Source organism: Perca fluviatilis, chromosome 15 (assembly GCF_010015445.1).
Source record: "Perca fluviatilis chromosome 15, GENO_Pfluv_1.0, whole genome shotgun sequence".
Lineage (NCBI taxonomy): Eukaryota > Metazoa > Chordata > Actinopteri > Perciformes > Percidae > Perca > Perca fluviatilis.
Genome location: NC_053126.1, coordinates 18632958 through 18651452, shown reverse-complemented (window position 1 = coordinate 18651452; position 18495 = coordinate 18632958). Strand labels below are relative to the sequence as shown.

The following is an 18495-nucleotide window of genomic DNA, read 5'->3' as shown; positions in this document are numbered from 1 at the left end:
CTAAACTCCTGGTGTTTTTACAACCTGTTTTATCATCTGACCGCTTGTGTCTTGCCTCCTCTGACCTTGCTGTAACTTCAGCAATGTTGCTGTATGGCAATAAAGTATTGAATCTTGAATCTGTATCACCAGATCTTAACAATAACTTGTGTTTTAACAGTAACAATAACAGTGTTTTCATAACTGTTAGAAATGATGGGCAAAACTGTGATAACAAGTACCAAGTTGTAATTAACGAGAATTCTCCTTTTTAAAGGAAAACTTAAGACATATTCACTTTAATGCCGAGAGTTACATGAGAAGGTTGATACTACGCACATGTCTGTGTAGTATGAAGCTACAGCTGGCTAAATTTGCTTGGCATAAAGAATGGAAACAGGGGGAAACGACTGGCTAGCTCCGTCCAAATGTAACTAAATTGGCTTAGCAGCAGCTCACTACTTAACTTGTAATATCTTACCTACCTAAAACGGCTAATTGTCATTTTAAGTTTAGGTTTTTAATCGGTGAGCTTTAGAGGTGCCGGTAGGCAGGCTTTGGTACCTTTGGATACAGCCAGGCTAGCCGTTTCCCCGTTACTTTGTGCTAGCGTTAAGCTAAGTTAGCCAGCTGCTGTAGCTTTATATCTATGTGCAGAATTATATCAAGTATCAATCCTCTCATCTAGCTTTTGCCAACAAAGAGAATAAGCATGTCAGGGGAAGACCAAAGGGAATAAGCGACAGTCTGTGGGCCTAACCATGTATGTGCACTGTATGAATTTTATCTGGGATGCTCTGCTGTATCCTGATTCACAGAGCAGCATCTCATTCCCACATTGCAAACAGACAAGCCTGTGTGCACCAAACACTTTAGAAGAATGTGTCAACTTTGCCCCACTAAGGAGGAGGGGAAGCAGGCTTGTCTTGTAGCCAGAGAGAAAGGATGGCTGGTTTGAGGGGGTTGCAGAGGCAGGAGAGAGCCAGAGCAGTGGCAACGTTACTAATGAGCAACAGGTGCTAGAGGGCAGTAGCATGAAAGCCATCTGTACTGCTAAAAGGCATCTATCCACATAGGCAGCGAAAGACACACGCACACTAAACTCATTGACACCAGCAGATAAAATGTAACGTGTCAGTCATGCTAGTGTGGTTTGCTGGGTCATCACTTGACCTTCCTGCTGCTTTGAAAGTTGCCAGAGCTGAATTGTGATCCTGGTCAAATTGACCTCAGTCACCCCTGACAGACAAACACACATACTCAATCACCCACTCACTGACTTGCTTCCAGGTTGGCTACAGGCATATTGAAGGCATATGAAAGTTTGTTCTTTACTGTGTCTATCGACGTTATCGTCACATTTTTTTCCACTTGTGTGCTTTAGGAGAATAAGTTCAACCCTGAGGCAGTGGAGCACATATACCAGCACAATCCCATCCTGAAGTACACCCAGGGCCCCCTGTATGCTCCTCTGCTGCCCTTCCCATATGGCAGCCTGGAGCACACATGTAAGTAGTTAACATGTACACGTCATACATTATCATAGCAACAATGTCTGAAGTTGCAGGTGAAAATGATAATAATGGTAAATATTTTTTTTATAATATTTAATAATCATTTAAAACTAGATTATAAAACATGTAGGTTCAGATCTCAGTGCTGATGGCTGAGTCTTTGTTAAAGCTGTTGTAATCTTGACTATATTAACAGTTATTTATGCTATCTAACAGAAACTTATCACTCAAGCCTGTATGTACATATCCAGTTAGCAACCATTTTCAGCAACTGTCCATTCAAAGGCTTTATTGCTAATTGGAAGTAAGTGCAATCTCTGTTCTGTTTGAATTGCTGAGAGGCAGCATTTAGTACAATGCAATGCAGGACCTTAATTGGCTTGGCTGTTAATTCATTAATACAAGTGCAAACAGCGGCACCACAAAACAAAAATAATAAATTAAAGACAGAACAATATATGTAATATATTATTGTATTATAACTTAAATGTATGCTGCAACTCAATGATGTTTACACAACAAAATGTTAACATCATACGGATATCCTAAAGAATTAAAAAGTCCTCTCTTCCTCTCTCCAGACCACAGCGGAAAAGGCTACGGCTCGGTGCGTGAGGAGGCCGTGAAGCTCTTCAATTGCCTGCAGCAACTAGAGTCGGCGTGGGAGCCAGTTCCCATCATCCAGGGCGTGCTGCAGACCTGCCTGGACCTGCGGCCCCTCCGCGACGAGGTCTACTGCCAGCTAGTGAAGCAGACCAGCTACACTCCTGCCCCGTACACTGCCGCACACCTCCGCTACTGGCAACTTCTCACTTGCATGAGCTGCACCTTCCTGCCTGGGCCCACCGTGCTCAAGTACCTGCGATTCCACCTTAAGAGGTAAGATACACAAAAAGGATACTTGAATGTTGAAGTGCTGATACAGTTGACTTAAAAGATATAATATGCAGTATTTTACAAAAAAACAATGTATAGATTAATACAAAAATGACCCCTCTCCAATCATCCCTTATGACCCACTGGAAGTGTGTGGCGGTGACTGTATCTGCAGAGACCCTGCCCTCTGCCTGTATTTTCTTGTTATTTTCTGTGTGGGGGACGTTGATGGGCGTCAGCAAAGAGCAGAACTGCAGCCAATAACAGCGTGCAGGTTGTTTTCTCATTCCCAGGTAGCGCTGCTTTGTCATGCCCCTCAGGGTCTTATACCGACGCACAAGTTTAACTTTGAACGATGTTTGCCAACCGTAAGCAATACCTCCTACATATAATAATATAACACATAATGTACATAGTATTAAAATCCTGGCCACAAATAAAAAAGGTGTTGCAATATGTAATATAAATAGTTTGTTTGGTTTACCTCAGCTGAATATACCACTCAAGAGCGTAACTCTTCTCGTTAGTGCTATATATAATATTGCTTTATTGTTTGGAAAATTAGAAATTGCATATGCCATTCAGGTGGGATTTATTCATGTCAAATCCTGCTGACTGGATAAAGAAGTTCACACCATCTCCTACTTGTAATTATAAATGGAAAATGTTCCTGTTTTTGCTGGCTCGGATTTGTCCCAATGGGAAACATGACTTGTGGAAGACAGGTGGAAAACAGTACAACAAATCCTTCTGTTGACAGTTTAAAGTAGTGGAAACCACAACTGTAATATTGCAGTGTTTATTTTATATTCATGAAAATGGTTTTACATGGGAGTGATCGGAGTCAAATGTGAACACAAGTTGTAGCAACATGATGCAATCCCAGTCCCATAAGAATAGTACATCAGACCAGGAGTTGGTTATGAGGGAGAACAGGTTAAATGCTGGGAGATGAAGGTGAACCAGTAGTGTGTAGTAGCAGGGAAAACACGGGGTCTAGACAGTGGACAAAAAGCAGGCGCCAGCCCCGCAAACTACCAGTTTAGATATAGTAGCGTGATATGCCTTCACATTGTTAGCATGTTCCCCAGACAGATCCAGTGTTTTAGGGCAGGATTTACAGGTCTGAATTAGCCCCTCTGTCAAGCATGCTAATCTAAGTTATTAGCAGTGCTAATCTCTTGCTCCAGATTTTCTGTCTAACGCCATACCATCAAACCACTACGGTTTTCTATCTATATGTCTGTACTGGGAGCCACCCTCTAGCTAATGGAACAGTTGCATGCAATGGCGATTCATAATAACCCTGTGGAACTCGCTGCCTGTGTGTTTTGATACGTATAGCCATCGCTCTCACGCACTCTCTCACTCTGTGGATCTGTGCTGAGGCTGCAGCTGGGCCGAGCTAAGACTGGAGCTGGGAAGTGGGCCCAGAAACCCTCCTCCACTCCCCCTGTGCCCTGAGAAAACCCCCAGGGAATGTCTGCTGTCAGAGAGAACAGGCCAGAAGAAAGAAAGCGGAGGAGGAGGAGGGGGTAAGAAAGGAGGAAAGAGCAGAAAGGGGTGAAGACAGGAGAGTATAGGAAGGATCACACAGCCTCAGTGGAACATTCCTAATTATGTTTCAGCATGACAAATCCCACCCTGTGGCCATATCGTTATGAGAGAGCGATACATTGGAGGGAATGAGAGGGCCTCTCTCTGTCTGGCAGAATATTTGAGGCCCTCATGCTCCCCTCTCTCTGTCCTCCGTCGTTTTGTGTATTTTGGGACGAATATCGTAATATAATTGTTTCCTTCCTATTTTTCCCTTTGTTTACACAGGGCTGAGCTCATTACTCCGTCAGGTTGAATTTCACACCTTTCACACTCTACACAAAGTGTGTGAGACTTCAGGCTCCAGTTGGAGTGTGCTGTCCGCTGCCTTTGTGTCCCCTCTTAAAACAACAGCACACACACACACACACACACACACACACACACACACACACTCACCTACCACTCCTGGACACTCTACTGGGAGGAAGTGGCAGGTCACTCCGGTTCACAGGAGCGGAAACACCTTTTCCTGTTTCGTGTGCTACCCAAAGTCAAACATGTTTTCTTTGCCATTTTCTTTTTTCTTTGAAGGACTGAGGGATGTTGAGCCTTTTAAGTCCCTAAGAGCTAAAGTGAGAACATTTGTCATTCCTCGCCTCATTGACTTTCGAGCATTGCCAGCCCAAAGAAAATAAAGAACTCTGTTGAATCAAAAGGATGACGCAAAGTCTGTAATCAAAGCATAACACTTAACAGACTTTAAATCACTGTTAACATCACAAGCATTAACAAGTTCTCCCTTTTAAGTATTGAATAAATCTAAATGTGCTCGCACACAAGCACACACCTTACGTATCCACCCGTCTCACTCTTTCTTGCAGGATCCAGAGCCAGAGTCCTGAGTCTGAGATGGATAACTATGCGTCATTCATCAGCGAGGCTCTGGAGAAGACAAAGTGTCGGGAGTGTGTGCCATCCTGGGAGGAGATCCAGATGCTGATGAGCCGACAGGAGATGCTGTGCACTGTGCACTATCCTGGCCCTCTATCCTGCCAGCTCTACATCAGCTCACACACAACCGCCAATGAGGTTTGGGAACATTTATCTGTATTCTACATCATAACACAACTTTTCTCAATCTTTCAGCTTCTGACGTTCCTGTAAAACATCCTAGCCTAATCAGTCTAGTGACATTACTAAACCATAATAACCACAGAAATTGCATTTCTGCCTCTTCTGTTTTCACTCTTAAAATGTAACCATGTGTGTTCATCTGTCTTTTCTACTCACTTCCCCTTGCCCTTCACCAGGTGGTTCGAAGGATGCAGGAGAAGCTCGGCCTGCAAGAGAGCAAAAACACATTTGCACTGTACGAGCAGAATGCACTGTGGGAGCAGCCGGTCACAGGCAGCGCTCTGATTGCTGACATCCTGACCAGGTTTGAAAAGTAAATGTCAATTTTCACCTTATAAAACAGAACAGGACAACAGACAAGGGCGAGGAAGTCAGACACAATAAAACCAAGCAGACAGACATGCTGTCAAAACACCTTGTCTAAGTCTGGCAGGAATCTGAGCTATTTCTCATTTGTTAGATGAACGCAACCAGAGCTGTTGGTTGTATATTTATCTTCCCTAGCCCAACTCCCATGCTGAGCGTTATCCAGTATCCTTGATAACTGGTGACCTTGTCTGGTCTTGTTGGTCAAACATGACACCATGCTGGGAAACTGGACTTGTGTCATTATTTTTGTCAGCAAAGCCAGCCAGTCAGTGGATGGATAGCCAAGGTGAAGCTGATGTCATTTGGTTGTACAAGGCAAAGTCTCGAATGAAATGATAAGGCATCCAGCTGGAATAAAAGGGACCTGTGTGGACTTCTGTGTCCTCAGTGTGCTTAGTGACAGAGTAAACATGAAACTCAGCAAACCGTTAAGTTACTAAACATTAATATTACACATTGAGGAGGCAATATCCTGTAACATATTAACATCTAGACTTAAAATTCTTGGAATACAATTTGTATATTCCCTTTCTAACCCTTTATGTCCCTCTTCTGTGCAGCCTCTCCACCAAAGAGTCAGAGTCTGAATCCCATTGGAAACTGTGTTTCAAGCTCTACTGCCTGTTGGATGCTGACAGCATATCAGTAGACAGCATTGAGTATATCTTCCTCTTTGAGCAGGTAATGGAGCAGAACACAACTCCTCAAAGGGCAAAGTCCTCTCTTTGAGAGTGTCTTTATGAGTGGCCATTTCAGTGCTGATAATGAGATATAATTTATTGTTCTGCAGTGATTCATTCCTCATATTTCATTGTTTTTACTTAACAATCATTAATGTCTTATGAGTTGTGATGCAATAAAGCACAGTGCATAAAAACATGACTAAGAGCACTGGCTGTAATGCACAGGGGGAAAAAGACAGCCAGCACTGGCTTCATTAGAACACTTTTTCTGAGGACTCTCATAAAAGTTATGGGACATAATAAAATAGGGTGGGGTAGAAAGGATTGATGGCAGGACTGAGGCTGTTACTGACAAATTGTGCCTTCTTTTTGTCCCGTTCTGTCTCTCGTTGATTGTCCTGGGTTTGGCCTTTTCACTGCAGTGCCATGAGATGGTGGTGCGTGGCCAGCTGCCAGCCTGTGAAGAGGACCTGCATGCCTTAGCTTCCCTGAGGCTTCAGTGTCTGATGGGTGACTTCAGTACTCATGCCCCCTGCCCACCTCTGGACGAGCTTTTCCCAGGTCACGTTCTAGAATCTCGAGTCCTCATGTCCCTCTCTGCACCCCAAACCCTGCCTCCTTGTCAGGTGGCTGCCCAAGGCTGCCCCACGACGCAGCGCTTCCACACGGGCCTCCTGGCTGGGGCGCTGTGGAGCCACACAGCTACAGCAGCGCACAAGCAAAAGGTGGAGCAGGACATGCGTCTGCGGAGTCGGCTGAAGGAGGAGGGAGCGACTGTCATGGTATCCATCTTGGAGCGTTGGAAAGGTCTAGCCGGCTACAGCCGCAGGGATAGTATGGCCGCCTACCTCACAATTGCACGCCAGTGGTCAGGCTTTGGATGCACTCTTTATGAAGTGGACTTTTATATTGTGAGTATTGTGAGGTCACCTTTAGTTTTATTGTTGGACTGAAAGATTTTTCTCCCTCAGTGCTGAAGAGTCACTTGGACTCTTGAGTTAAACTAAATGATAACTTCGAGCTGGTCTGACATATGCTTACCTCTTCCTGCCTCCAGAGTTCAACAGGGAGTTTTTCCCAGAAGTTGTGGCTTGGTGTAGCTGCTACATCGGTGTCTCTGTATCGGCAGGGAGAGGCAGAGGCCCTGGAGTCCTTCCCTTATGGCCAGATCTGTTCTTATGGCGTATCCGATAGCAACACCTTCAAGATCACAGCTGGGGATCGGGATCTGCTGTTTGAAACCACCAAGGTATAGTGGCTCACACCCCAGTTTAGAATGTACAGGCTGAGGGTTAAATGAAGCAAAATCTCTTATTACCGGAGCTGTTTCTATATGTTTCACTATATATCTCCACTGTAGTCAGGATTCAGTTTGTGTACTGGCTGTGCTGTCTGCTCATGATACCCCCCTGCCTCCAGCTCTCTGACCCAATTTTAAAACACTAATTTGTTTGGTCTAAATAGAGCGCATACAACCTGCCCCTGCTCTCCAACCGATGCTAACCAACTTCCTGGCATTAAATGGCAACTGGGGGGTGAGTTTTATTGCAGCGGTTAGATTAAATTATTGGGCAACATTTCTCAGAAACATGGATGTTCTTCCAAACAGATTTTTTTTCAGTAGAGAACAAATCTTGCCTTTCACAGGGCAGATTTGCTTGCATCTTCCCACACGGAACAAAAAATCCCTCTCTGATCTCTCGTGGGGCACAAAAGTGGCTTTTATTTATTTATTGGACGCACAAGCAAATTGAAGCAGAGCCCAGTAAGGCTCCTACTTTTATGAACTTAGGGCCTCATATTGCTTTGATATGAACGTGCAGTGTTTTGAGCTTCTGGGCAGGAAAAAAGAGAACAAATTTGCAGGGGGGGATTATGGTTAGACCTGGAGTTAATGGTGAGGGCGAGATTAGCTACTTAGGGTTACAGTTAAAGTTAAAAAGTAAGTGTAGGTTAAATCTCAAACTGTTTTAGTCAGTGTTCTCACACCATGTTTATGCAAGCATTGGCAATACTAAAGTAATGGTCATGGTGGCTTATGGTGGTTTGGTGGTCATGTCCACCAAGGTCAGGGTAACGGAGAGACAGATGAACTCCTCCGCATTGCCCTTTCTTTTTTCTGCAACAGCTGCTGAACAAAATATGTTAAAGTGATGAAATATCCACACACATGTAAGGCCTCTTTTTTTTATGATCAAGGGGTGTGTGTGTGTCCTCCAGAATCTGCCAATCACCGTCCTCTGCTTCTGGAGGATCCAGGTTTTTTTCTCACAGCTGGATGACATCATCGGTCTCCACCCTCCTGTGACAGTGCCAGACAGACACTGAGCCTGCCACCAATCTGACCTCTCTCTCTCTCTCTCTCTCTCTCTCTCTCTCTCTCTCTCTCTCTCTCTCTCTCTCTCTCTCTCTCTCTCTCTCTCTCTCTCTCTCTCACAGCTGACTGAGATCATGCAGCTGATGAATGCGTATTTCAGTGCCATCCATCGCCAGCGAGGGAAAGGGGAAGATGCGGACATCACCATCACAGAAAGCACAGAGGTGGGATTCCATCACCTGGCCTTGACACACACACCCACCCTCCTGGAGCTGCCCTCGCACCCTGTTTGAGAGGGATCCATACCTGAACACCCCCAACCCCCCACCATCCTAATCCACGTGGCCCCTGTGAAGCCCAGCCCCAGTCCTCAGGACACCACGCCTCCTCCACTGGGAACGGCACGGCAGCCAAAACAAAGAGAGGGCTGTTTTCGCTCCCCATCCGTGAAAATAAACCCTTGCTGAGCTTTCCAGCTAAGGGAGCTGGCCGAGGGAGGGTGCGGGAGGGGACGGGAAGGCAAGGGGGTTCTGTTTTGCAAGTGAGGCCAGAAACCCACAGAAACCAATGCGGTTGCTGATGAGCTGTCACACACCCTCCACCCCATCCTGTCACGCAACCAACTCTGTTACCCTACATGGCAACACCTCCACCACCCCCTTAGACAATGTGAGACGTTGGCATGAGCCTTACTACATCAGGGAGAGATAGCATCACAAGAGTTAGGACTTATGGCAACAATAAGCTGTGGTACTCCTCTCTTTTTCTCTCTCGAAGTGTGCCATATTTGTTTTGCCTTTCCTAGAAGGCAGTTGTCGCTCATGCACTGCTGGAATAGTGTTGAGAACATTCAGTGACACACACACACCCTCCCGTCTTTGGTTCTCTTTCACACACGCATACACACACACACTCTCTCTCACGTGCACTTATGCTGACATGTTCATCAGAGACAGTCCGTTTTCATAAGGTCCCTGGCCGGGTTTGCATTACCTGGAACTGTTGATGCAGTGAGCCATGTGAACTTGGAACTGGAAACAGATGTTGAACTCTGTAGCTAAGTCACTTTGGCTGCCATTGCCATATAGACTCTTACCTATGGGATTATGTGTGTGTGTTTGTGTGCGTGTGTTTGTGTGTCTATTTGATCAAGAAAATCATTTCCTGGACTGCATTCAGGATCGGAGTCTGTCACAGAAACAAAAAAGGATTTCGGAACTGTTTCTTCGTTGTATCCATCAAATGCTCTCCTGTGTCCTTCGTTGTGCTGCTTGTCTTGGCTGTAATCCTCAACACGAAACTTTGTTCTATCCTAATGCAGCTCTTCTCTGCTGAAAATAACAGGTGCTTCTCTGTTTATTATTGTTATTTTCACATTGTGTATATATAATGGAAGAAATTAAACTTAGAGTACACATAAAACCCCTAGTCAGAGATCTGGATCATAAGAGAAGAAGTGACGCCATATTTACCATGCAGTTCCCCTGCTATTTAAACCAAAATGTTTTTTAATCAGGCCATGGATGCTTTTGTAGTATTATTTATGCAAACTTTGCTATTTTCTCTGTGCTTTGTCTTAAATGCAGACCCAGATGTGTTTTCTGATAAAATGTTAACCAACAGCCATAAATGCTTTTGGTTGTGTTCCAAGCTGTGTTCCCCTTGATCCCCCTGCAGTTCAGATGTGTAAATCCTGTGTAGCTCAGTCTTTGTGTTCACTGTTTGAGTTTTCTTGTGAAGCCAAAGTTTCGCCAAGTCATGGGTTTGAGCATGGACCAAAGATATTTTTTCCAAATAAGCTTTTATTACAAGAAATTATCCCAAAGCAGACAGATCCCCAATTTATGAGTGTTTTCACATTTACAAATTTTTCTTTAAACTTGAATGTCAAATATAAAAAAAAACATCCTGTTGTATACATTGTACACCTTATTTTAATGTAGATGACCTTTTTAGAAATCTGTGACCATAGACTTTGTAAATATAATTTTAGAGTACTGTCTTTTACACAACCCCATGCAATAACCAGCCTCAAGACTTATGTCTTCTCACCATGAAAGGCCTTGACGAGTCATTGCACAGTCAGCCCCGTTTCCTGCTCACAATCAGGTCTTTTGCTTTTTCTACTGCAGCTGCAGGCAGCTCCAAGCTACAAGTATGAAAATAAAATAAATCAAACTGCGGATGTTGTTGCTTTGTATTAAGCTTGTTTGTATGCTGCATGGTACCTTTTTTTATGTAATGTGTGTATAGTTAATTGCACTATTGTTTGTTTTTAACTAACCTGGAAGTGCAATAAAAAACTATAAATACTGTAATTAATAAAACGGCACCATTTTACCATATTTAGTGTTTATTAGTGTTGTTCAGCCTCAGCCCTCATTTCATTTTCAGAAAATGTGCTTTCTTGTACCTTGACTAGTGAAGCAGTGTAAGACTATTGTTTTCAACCAGACGTTTTATAAAAGGCTGAAGTTTGGCGCCAGGAGCAGAGCCAAGAGCTGCCTCCCCCGAAGCTTTTTCTGGGTAAAAAACAATAGCTGGTTGAGCAAGCGTTGCTAAGTGCCTTTACGTTCCCCTGTGGTAATGAGCCTTAACGGAGTTAGATGAATGGCCACCAATACACTGCAGCTCCAGGTGAGGGGGGGGGGGAAGAAGTGGGGTTTTATTTTGTATGCTAGTAAGTAAAATGACCTTTACATACAACTTACAAGTGTGCCTACAGATAACACCAAAAACATTTCAAATGGAAAATAGAAAATGTGTTTATTCATCCTTTCAAACAGGTCCAACGAGCAAAGCAACATGGAACCGTATATTCATTTTAGACAATACCGTGAATACCAGTAAACCAGCTATTCCTTTTACAGGCACCGAGATGAAGTGTTAACATGAGATCCATCCTTGTACTCAATGTTCACCTGTGCAAACTGTTACTTTCTCCATTATAAGTGACAAATGCTGTTAAATATCGATGCCATTTGTATGGCAGGTATTTTAACATCACTTTTGCCTCAAGCCCAACTTCCACTCAACATTCTTGCTGATCATGTACAGTGGTAACAAATGAGCAAAGTGTATCAGCAGCAGACAAGAGGGTACAATAAAACCATGACAGAAATGTCTAGGATGAACAAACCTGCATCAAACATGCAACACATTCTGGCAATCCTATTCCCATTATTCAAGGCAATCATTTCGTAGACATTGGACGTTTTACTGTAAATCAACTGCACAAAAACTTAAGTATGGTATTAAAATAGACCGAAACAAGGCAACAGGTTGTCTTACCATTGCTGGAAAGAAATAGGCTATAAAGACGGGAAAACTGAGTTTAGGAAAAAGGAAAAAACAACCATTAACAGACATTTATAGATTATTTTGTACGATATATTGATGCTTTCTGCACAGACTTACAGGAAATAAGTACTCTTATTTTCACTTTACTGGACTGTTAGGCAAGGATTTTTTTATTTAAACTGGGCTTGAGAATCTCATGGATCTGACAGTCCAGTCAATTTTATTTTTTGGTTAATATAATAAAAGTGGCTGTTAACAGTCATCCCTCAGTATCTTTTTTCAATTTTGAGACAAACTATCAAATGCTATAACAAGCCAATAAATATTTTTTTTTAGAGAAGCAGCTATAGCCAAATACCTGTCTATTTTGGGACACCTATATGTTGAAGAAAATATTTTTGAAGAAGGGACTTAAATCGGGTTAGAATAAACTAGCTAAGCATGTATGTTGACGGAGTTATAATTGAGATAGAAGACAAAAAGTCTGTTCACTGTTCTTGCGAGCCCCAGGAAATGTAATCGGGCCGTGTGGCTGCGCTGTACTCGTCTATCAGCTGCTGGACCACTTCGCGAGAGTTGTCCAGCTCGTCAAAGTTTTCCTTGAATATGTCCTCTTTGCGGAACTGCTCCAGGAAGGCTTCACGCTTACGCAGTTTGTCATACTGCCGGCACGTCCGCTCAAACAGCTGTGGGACAGCAAAGGAGAAGTTTCAGGTTCTTATTCTGACTTCTTTAAAACTTGCACACTTTCAGTTTTATTTTTAACTTCCAGGCTACCAGAAAGGAAAATGAAATGTATGACTTCACGGTAACTTCCTTGAATGACTGTATTTCCCCTTACTTAAATTTAAGACCTAAAATAATGAAAGAAAAAGTTTGCTCTGTAAAGGCTTTCTCAGATTAAGTTGACATCACAGGACTGCATTTTCCCTCAACTTCACAGCTCATGTTTTAAACCAGCAAAAGGGGAGGAAAAGAAAATTGACAGGATGATGATGATGAAAAGCCAAATTGTAACTGCTTGAACTTCAGTTTTAGAACAATGCATATCCTCAAATATTGACTCAGAACAAACAAAGGCACAGGTCTCAACTGTATAAATAGAGAATGTAACTGAACAGGCTGAGGTGATACAACTCTAAGATGAGCACTTACAGAGGAGATACTTGTGTGGTTGGCCATCATCAGGCCGCTGACTCGGTGGGCCGAGGGCAGGTACGGGGACTTCCTGGACAAAGCCACCTGGATGCTGGCGGGACCCCATGGAATGAAGCTGGCAAGTTTACGCTCCCTGATCCTTTGGAGGCTTTTATGCACCTACAGTAGAGTATAATACACATGAATACTCTCCAAACGTGTTATTTGGAATTTATAAGAATATAGATTGACACCTCACACACGTACCTGTGTGGGGTCGACCTCTCCCTGGATGATGTTGAGGATGGCAATGTAGCAGTGGCTCGGCTGTCTCTCTCTTCCTGTGGACACCATCACGTTCTTGGGTTGCAGAAGCCTCCTCATCACATCCAGCACTGTGGTTTTCCTCACACTAGCAACCTGAAAATGGACATTCAGTATTTGAAATATTAACTGATGCTGGGTTAACATGAAAACATTTTGCACCATTTGTTTTTTTTTCGCTCACCGACTGGTCAGTAGTAAGCGGAGTGTACCCAGTCATAAGGAAGTGGAGGCGGGGTGTGGGGATGAGGGATGCTATCAGGCCAATAAGGTCGTTGTTCATGTAGCCCGGGTAACGCAGGGTGGTTGTGCTTGCAGACATGATGGTGGAAACCTGTGTGTATGACAGTTCAGTTAGACAGAGCTTTACATTAACTACAATGCGCTAAGAGCTTACAATTAAGTTTTAAAGGAGTGTTTCTGCACGATGTGTAAAATGTCTACTTCATGAAATCTTGTTCTTACAACACACAAAGTATTTTCAGTCAAAAGGTGACAACATTAGCTGTCTAATGCGGTTTCAATTCAATTCTTCCTGCATTTCGCATAACAATTTGTATTAAAATCTGAAATAAATATGTAGATTTTCATTTCTTGGCCACATCGACCAGCCCTAAAAAGGAATGCAGCCTAAATTCAAAATCTCTTACTTTGGCTCCAAGCAAGCTGACATACTCTTTGGAAAGTGCAGTGCTGTGCAACTCATTTCCAAGAAAGTTGAAATCCAGTCTGACGTGCAACCGACTTGCTAAACTAGTTTGTAATTTTTTAAGTGAGCGGCATGAATCTAGTACAGCCTGTCTCAACGTTTGCCTTTGTTTAAATACAGTCGGGTAGATGGCAATCTCTGAGAAAGACTAAAACCTGCTGACTGACAATCTGTGAAAACAACTGAAGGAGGAGGTAGAGGTTGTAACACTGAGTGGCGTCTCTCACTCACCAGCTGATTGATCTGGGAGAACGAGGGGTTCTGGATACGCAGCCTGTCTGTGGCGATGCGATTTAGAGCTGTGTTATCCAACACCACCTAATATACAACACACAATGAGAGAAATGGGGCAATTATTAGACAAATTAAAACATAACAGAAGAGCTTCAACACAACAACATAGTGAAGAAGGTCAAAACACTGCTGCGATGTTAAAGAAAAAGAAAGAGGATATCAGAGTCAAGGAACCTCTTAAGGAGCAACACAGTGTGCGGTTGTCAGCAGAGTTGAACATAAAAGACACACTGTACAGTTGCAACAGGGGGGCCGATTCTTGGACAGATTCTATTAGCTCTCTGGCTAATTTAATCAACATGAGGGCCTTATGCAAGACCCTGGAGGAAGTAGGTATTAGAGAGGAAACACCATTAGACTGTTAGAGCATCTCAGACTAATATAATCACCAATTTAAGACTGAGTTTTATGAAGTTTGATTACAGCTGGCACTGCAGTTAGCTTCTTTATTAGTCTGCTACACACACAGACACACACACACTGGCAGTGTGTGTGTGTGTGTGTTAAAACATTAGACTACATCTAGAGGAGACTGTAAGCCTAACATGTATCACAATATCAGGTACATAACCTAAAGACAAGTGACAACTGGGTAGTCAAATTACAAAACCACACAGAGGGTGAAGTAACACTCTGTCTTCATATTTGTGATGATTTTTTCTTTTCTTTTTTGTGTGGAGTATTCCTTCAATCACAACATTAAACAAACCCAGCAAAAACTAGTCCACTGCAGTGTGGATTTTCTTTTTTTCCCTGGCACTGAGACTGAAGTGTGTAATAGACCTGTGAGATTTAATGAAACAATTTTTTCAAAGAGTTTCATATGTCTTTGATTTCTTAACAGCTTGACATGTGTACTAGCAGTTACATTTACATCAGAGCACATAAGGCCAAATTTATGTAACAGTCTGACATCACATCATAATTTTGTTGGCCGCTTTTTTTGTAAAATTAGTTTCGCTAAGATACCTTGTTTTATTTTGACTTTGTTTCTCCAAGTGGCACAATTACAAGCTAACCATGGCTTGTATAAAAATGTGTTTTAATCCATCTTGTGAGGTTATTTAGAGCCATGGCTGCATTGTGAAGCAAAGTGAGCAATGGGATTAAGCAACATCCATCCATGAGCGCTGCTGCTCACCACGCAGTCTGCATTCTGTGTGAGCCTCTTCAGTGTGAGCAGTGAGTTGTACGGCTGAACGACCACATCACTCATCTCGTCCTGGTTTGGGAAAACAGAGTAAGTCTGCACCAGCTTCTTTGGGTATCTGGAGATCAGAAAATATACATGTATATTATTCACACAAACCAGGGAACGAGAAAATGTTTTGACAAAAAAAAAAATGTTTGTTGTTGTTTTACTGCATGTGTGTTTGTGGACCTGTCATTGAGTTTCTCCAGCAGATAGGATCCCAGCCCCGAACCAGTCCCCCCAGCAATGGAATGACACAGGACAAATCCCTACAAAGACAAAGAGTTACTCATTACTCACAGTTCACATTTACAGCTACAGCATGTGCCACGTGTGTATAAAGCTTACTGTAAACTCTACTAATGCAAAAAAACGACTGTGCGTGGGTGAGCAAATGCCTCTCTTCCTAGGTACTTATATAAATGGGAGTGCAGCCCCACCTCACAAATAGGCTCCCTTACCCCCCAACACAGCCCTGTAATACCTGCCTTCTACACTCGCCCAGCTATTATCACCAGACATTCTACACGCCACACCCTGCCAACATACACATGCTCACAGCAGCTCGGCCTACCTTCTTATCCAATGCACATACACAGAGTGCACACACTAAATAATAATGTGGGGTCATAATGTGAATGAGAGGGGAAATGTGAGTGTTATTTTATGGGAGGCTGGCAGCTGAAGAAAGTTCACCAAAAAGAAAGAGGCTAAGAATAATAGTGAGGCATTGGTGGGCCTTTGCCATTTTTAAGATGTCAGGCACTGGCACCATTTTAACATAGTTTTGATCAAGTCATTCATTTCTATTTTACCACAACAAAGATGCAAGAGTCTGACTGACAGAATAAAAGAAGTAATGTTTAAGTACAATCAAGTGTTCCCTGTTATTATTCAGACCATGGATGAATTACTGAAAGGGTCTACCAGGCACAGGCCCAGAGGCTCAAGAAGTCAGGGGGCTACATGAGCTTCACTTGCAAAATGTGACTAAAAGAGATAACAATCAACCACAAACAAATGTTATTCGTAGTCGTTTTGGGTCTTTCAAGCTGAGTATCTTGCTCCTATGTAGGAGGAGTGAGGGGCCTTTTCTGTGTCCAGGGCCCCGTTGTTTCATAATTTTTCCATTATTCAGACAATATTCCTTCCGTTTCTACAGGTTCAACAGGAAATGAACTCATCATATTAACTACAAGCAACGGAAATGTTCTTGCATGTTTGAAGTTCAGGTTCCAGTTGCAAGTTGCTATTGATGTGGATAAGAGTTGAAGTTGACTATACTATGTAATATTTCTACACTCAGCAATATCACATTACTTTTAAATCCGTTTTTTTTTTTAATTCGAAACAGCCACAGCCCCGATCACTCCCAGCCCCAGGGACAGTCGGTATGTGATAAACTGGAAAACTTGCCTCCAGACTGTCACTGCCATCTGCCTCCCGATCAATGATGTCAAAGATGTCTTCTTGGATTTTTTTGCCCTAGATGGAACAAAACAATCCGCAGAATTTGACATGCATAACATTTTTATTTCTTAGGGTTAAAGAAAGAAACCTGTCATTTCCAGTGATCACCTGTGAATATCCACTAGCCCAGTTGTTCCCAGCGCCTCCACCATGCTCAGAGAGGTAGATGTTCTCTTGGTTGTAAAGGTTTGCATAAGGAGAGTTGAGGATGGAGTGGATCACCCTCGGCTCCAGATCCAGGAGAACTGCGCGGGGGATGTAGTGCTCATCGTCAGCCTGTGGAGTTTTATGAATAACCAGGAATTAGCTTGTTATACTGCACAAGAGAGCTGCAAAGATTAATCGATTAAACGATTAGTTGTCAACTATTAAATTATTCACCAACTATTTTGATAACTGATTAATTGGTTTAAGTTCTTTTTTTATGAAAAAAAAAAAAAGCCAACGTTCTCTAATTGCAGCTTCTCAAATGGGAATATTTCTTGTTTCTTCACTCCTCTATGACAGTAAACTGAATGTCAAACTACAACCACTCCATCTAGTGGCACATAATGTTGTTGCTCTTTAAGCATCATCCGAAAAAGACTGAACTTACAATGGTGTGCAGAAAAGATACTCATTTTGTAATTCATGATGTGAGAGATAATGAAGAGAAGCAGTCAGTGTTTGCACCAGTTACCTGATAGAAGAACACATCCTTTCTGTCGGTCCCTTCAGTTGCAAACTCCTCAACAATCCCCTCTGGACTGATGCCATGCTCTGCACACAGCTGCTTCCAAAATTCAAAACCAACTGCAAAACACAGAGAGGAGCAGGTTGGCAAAAACGTTAATGTTAGGTCAGGTTAATATGTCATCTGTGACTGTAACGTTACGAACTTATTAGACAAAACAGTATCGTTATCTGAATGACACTGCATAGATAACGTTAACGCTAGTTAACGGTAACTTGCATTAACGTTAGATTGCATTTGCTAGGTAACGTTAGAGAGCCTATTACACAAGTCAGCTAAACTAGGTTATACTGTCGCTGTTTGTGTTATGTTTTGAGCTTAGCTTGATACTAGCACTTAGCTAACGCCATTACATGACAGATCATCTTAGCTAGCTAGTTAATTTATTGTACATTGGCTAACGTTATAAGGTTCTCATGTGAGCAGAGGGATAACAATCTTAACCTTAACCTCGTCTTTCACGTACTTTGATTTCCACATTGTCCAAGCTGCAGCGTTATGATTTCCCGCGGCATGTTCAGTCTCCAGTTGCTCTTTATTTAGCTAGCCTGTTTGCTAGCTAAATAATACAAGAAATATGTAGCTAGACTGCTGCTCAAGCCACTTCACCACCACTAGTCCTTGCCGCTTGCAAATTTGCGTTTTTTAGGATGGTGAAGGCATGACCCGCCCTTTTCTGCCTCTGATTGGCAAGTACTCGTTCCCTACGTTGGTTGGATTGGTTAGGTTTAGGCACGAGGAGTGAGATTGGTTAGGGTTAGAGTAAGAATGCCAGGGTAAGCCAATCAAAGACAGAGTAGGGCAGGCCATGCCTTCGCCATCCTAGGAAAATAAATATCTCTTCCCGCTCTGCGCTTGGTGCTGATGTGACCATTGGATGTGACGCATGGATGACGCTCCAAGCTGAATTTTCTTCTCTTTATGG

The 18495-nt window shown here is 42.8% G+C and overlaps 2 protein-coding genes across 4 annotated transcripts in view; one reads left to right on the top strand and one right to left on the bottom strand.

The window, feature by feature from the left end:
- The window catches only part of plekhh3 (pleckstrin homology, MyTH4 and FERM domain containing H3), a 38132-nt gene extending 27887 nt beyond the window's left edge, over positions 1-10245 (top strand). Inside the window, exons 6-14 of one of the 3 annotated variants that reach the window (XM_039823655.1) lie at positions 1364-1487; positions 2075-2372; positions 4790-4997; positions 5219-5355; positions 5972-6092; positions 6517-7005; positions 7152-7343; positions 7559-7629; positions 8534-8658. In XM_039823655.1, the coding sequence (XP_039679589.1) occupies positions 1364-1487; positions 2075-2372; positions 4790-4997; positions 5219-5355; positions 5972-6092; positions 6517-7005; positions 7152-7343; positions 7559-7597 (1608 nt within the window). In that variant the 3' untranslated portion in view covers positions 7598-7629; positions 8534-8658. Of the gene's footprint in view, positions 1-1363; positions 1488-2074; positions 2373-4789; positions 4998-5218; positions 5356-5971; positions 6093-6516; positions 7006-7151; positions 7344-7558; positions 7630-8533 lie in introns of all 3 variants that reach the window. The other 2 variants (XM_039823654.1, XM_039823653.1) reach the window with 2 other exon arrangements.
- Positions 10246-11151: 906 nt separating this feature from the next.
- On the bottom strand, positions 11152-18428 carry tubg1 (tubulin, gamma 1). The gene is made up of 11 exons (XM_039823656.1): positions 18037-18428; positions 17517-17629; positions 16946-17113; positions 16784-16852; positions 15557-15636; positions 15317-15443; positions 14113-14199; positions 13357-13506; positions 13116-13268; positions 12867-13028; positions 11152-12397 (listed from the first exon to the last, which is right to left on the bottom strand). Exons 1-11 carry the CDS (start codon positions 18083-18085, stop codon positions 12200-12202), a joined length of 1356 nt encoding a protein of 451 aa, XP_039679590.1. The 5' UTR covers positions 18086-18428; the 3' UTR covers positions 11152-12199.
- Between the last annotated feature and the right edge of the window lie 67 nt (positions 18429-18495).

Excerpts from the sequence above, each read along its gene's own strand:
- tubg1 (XM_039823656.1), bottom strand. The coding sequence starts at position 18,085 with ATGCCGCGGGAAATCATAACGCTGCAGCTTGGACAATGTGGAAATCAA. Across the intron at positions 16,853-16,945 it reads GGGCTAGTGGATATTCACAG|GGCAAAAAAATCCAAGAAGA; the intron begins GTGATCACTGGA and ends TGTTCCATCTAG. Across the intron at positions 15,444-15,556 it reads CTGGAGAAACTCAATGACAG|ATACCCAAAGAAGCTGGTGC; the intron begins GTCCACAAACAC and ends TCTGATCTCCAG.